This window comes from Carlito syrichta, unplaced genomic scaffold (assembly GCF_000164805.1).
Source record: "Carlito syrichta isolate Samal-C Ts95f unplaced genomic scaffold, Tarsius_syrichta-2.0.1 Scaffold302407, whole genome shotgun sequence".
NCBI classification, from domain to species: Eukaryota; Metazoa; Chordata; class Mammalia; order Primates; family Tarsiidae; genus Carlito; species Carlito syrichta.
Genome location: NW_007246503.1, coordinates 305,674 through 306,521, shown reverse-complemented (window position 1 = coordinate 306,521; position 848 = coordinate 305,674). Strand labels below are relative to the sequence as shown.

General features: G+C 56.4%; 1 protein-coding gene across 1 annotated transcript in view; it reads right to left on the bottom strand.

Moving 5' to 3' along the window:
* DBX1 (developing brain homeobox 1) overlaps positions 1–79 on the bottom strand; it is a 3,941-nt gene extending 3,862 nt beyond the window's left edge. Inside the window, 2 exon segments of the mRNA XM_021711615.1 lie at positions 1–4; positions 6–79. The exon segment at positions 1–4 is cut by the window's left edge and continues 169 nt beyond it. Of these exon segments, the coding sequence (XP_021567290.1) occupies positions 1–4; positions 6–79 (78 nt within the window).
* Between the last annotated feature and the right edge of the window lie 769 nt (positions 80–848).

Genomic DNA, 848 nt, shown 5'->3' with positions numbered 1-848 from the left:
TGGGCAGCGTCAAGGTGGGCGTGGGCCGCAGGAGGCTAGGGTACCCGGCGGGGGGCGCGAGGAGACCCGGGAACATCATGGTAGGCGCGGGGCGGGCGCAGTCACCCCGCTTCCAGTGGCCGGAGGGTAGCCGCCTGGCTTCCCGCCCCTCCCGCCCCCGCGGTGCCCTCTCTCTGGGGCTCAGCTGATGTTCCCAAGCAACGATCCCCCTTGGGCGCTGGCGAGTCCTCCGTGGTCCTCCCGTCGAGGTGATGGTTTTATAGCGGCCCGCCCGCTAAAGCGCTTTGAAAAGTGACAGCTCTGACAATGAAGTTCAACAAAGTTCTCCACCGGAGTTTCATTCGCCGGAGGCTCTGGGCGCTCTGATTGGCGCAGAGGTGCAATTTATGATTGGATTAGTCTTCGTGAGCACTGCCGGCACAATGCCCGGCAACAAAGGCCCGCGCGCATCAGTTCTGCATCGCGACCGCCTCTTGGTCGTACAGTGCGTCCCCAAAGCTCTCGCCCACGGTTTTTTTGTTGTGGTGTTGTTGTTGTTGTTCTGAAGCAACACCCGGGCTAACTAAATGGCTATTTAGAAGCTTTCAGATGACATCTTGCCTGAAAGAAAAGGAATTATTTAGAGAACGCACTAAATTTATTGGCAGCTCCCCTGCCGAGCCGGCAAAATAAATCAATAAATATTCATGGAAATACATCTCCGGGCTATCAGTAAAATAACCCTCCCCTCCCTTGGTGGGTGGGGCAATGGAAAGTTTCAAGCTGATGGACGTGAAAATGTTCTCCCTCTCGGGCTGCAGTGGAAAGCCGATGTGAGGGGTGGGTTAAGTCAGTGTCAGAAGTCCTAT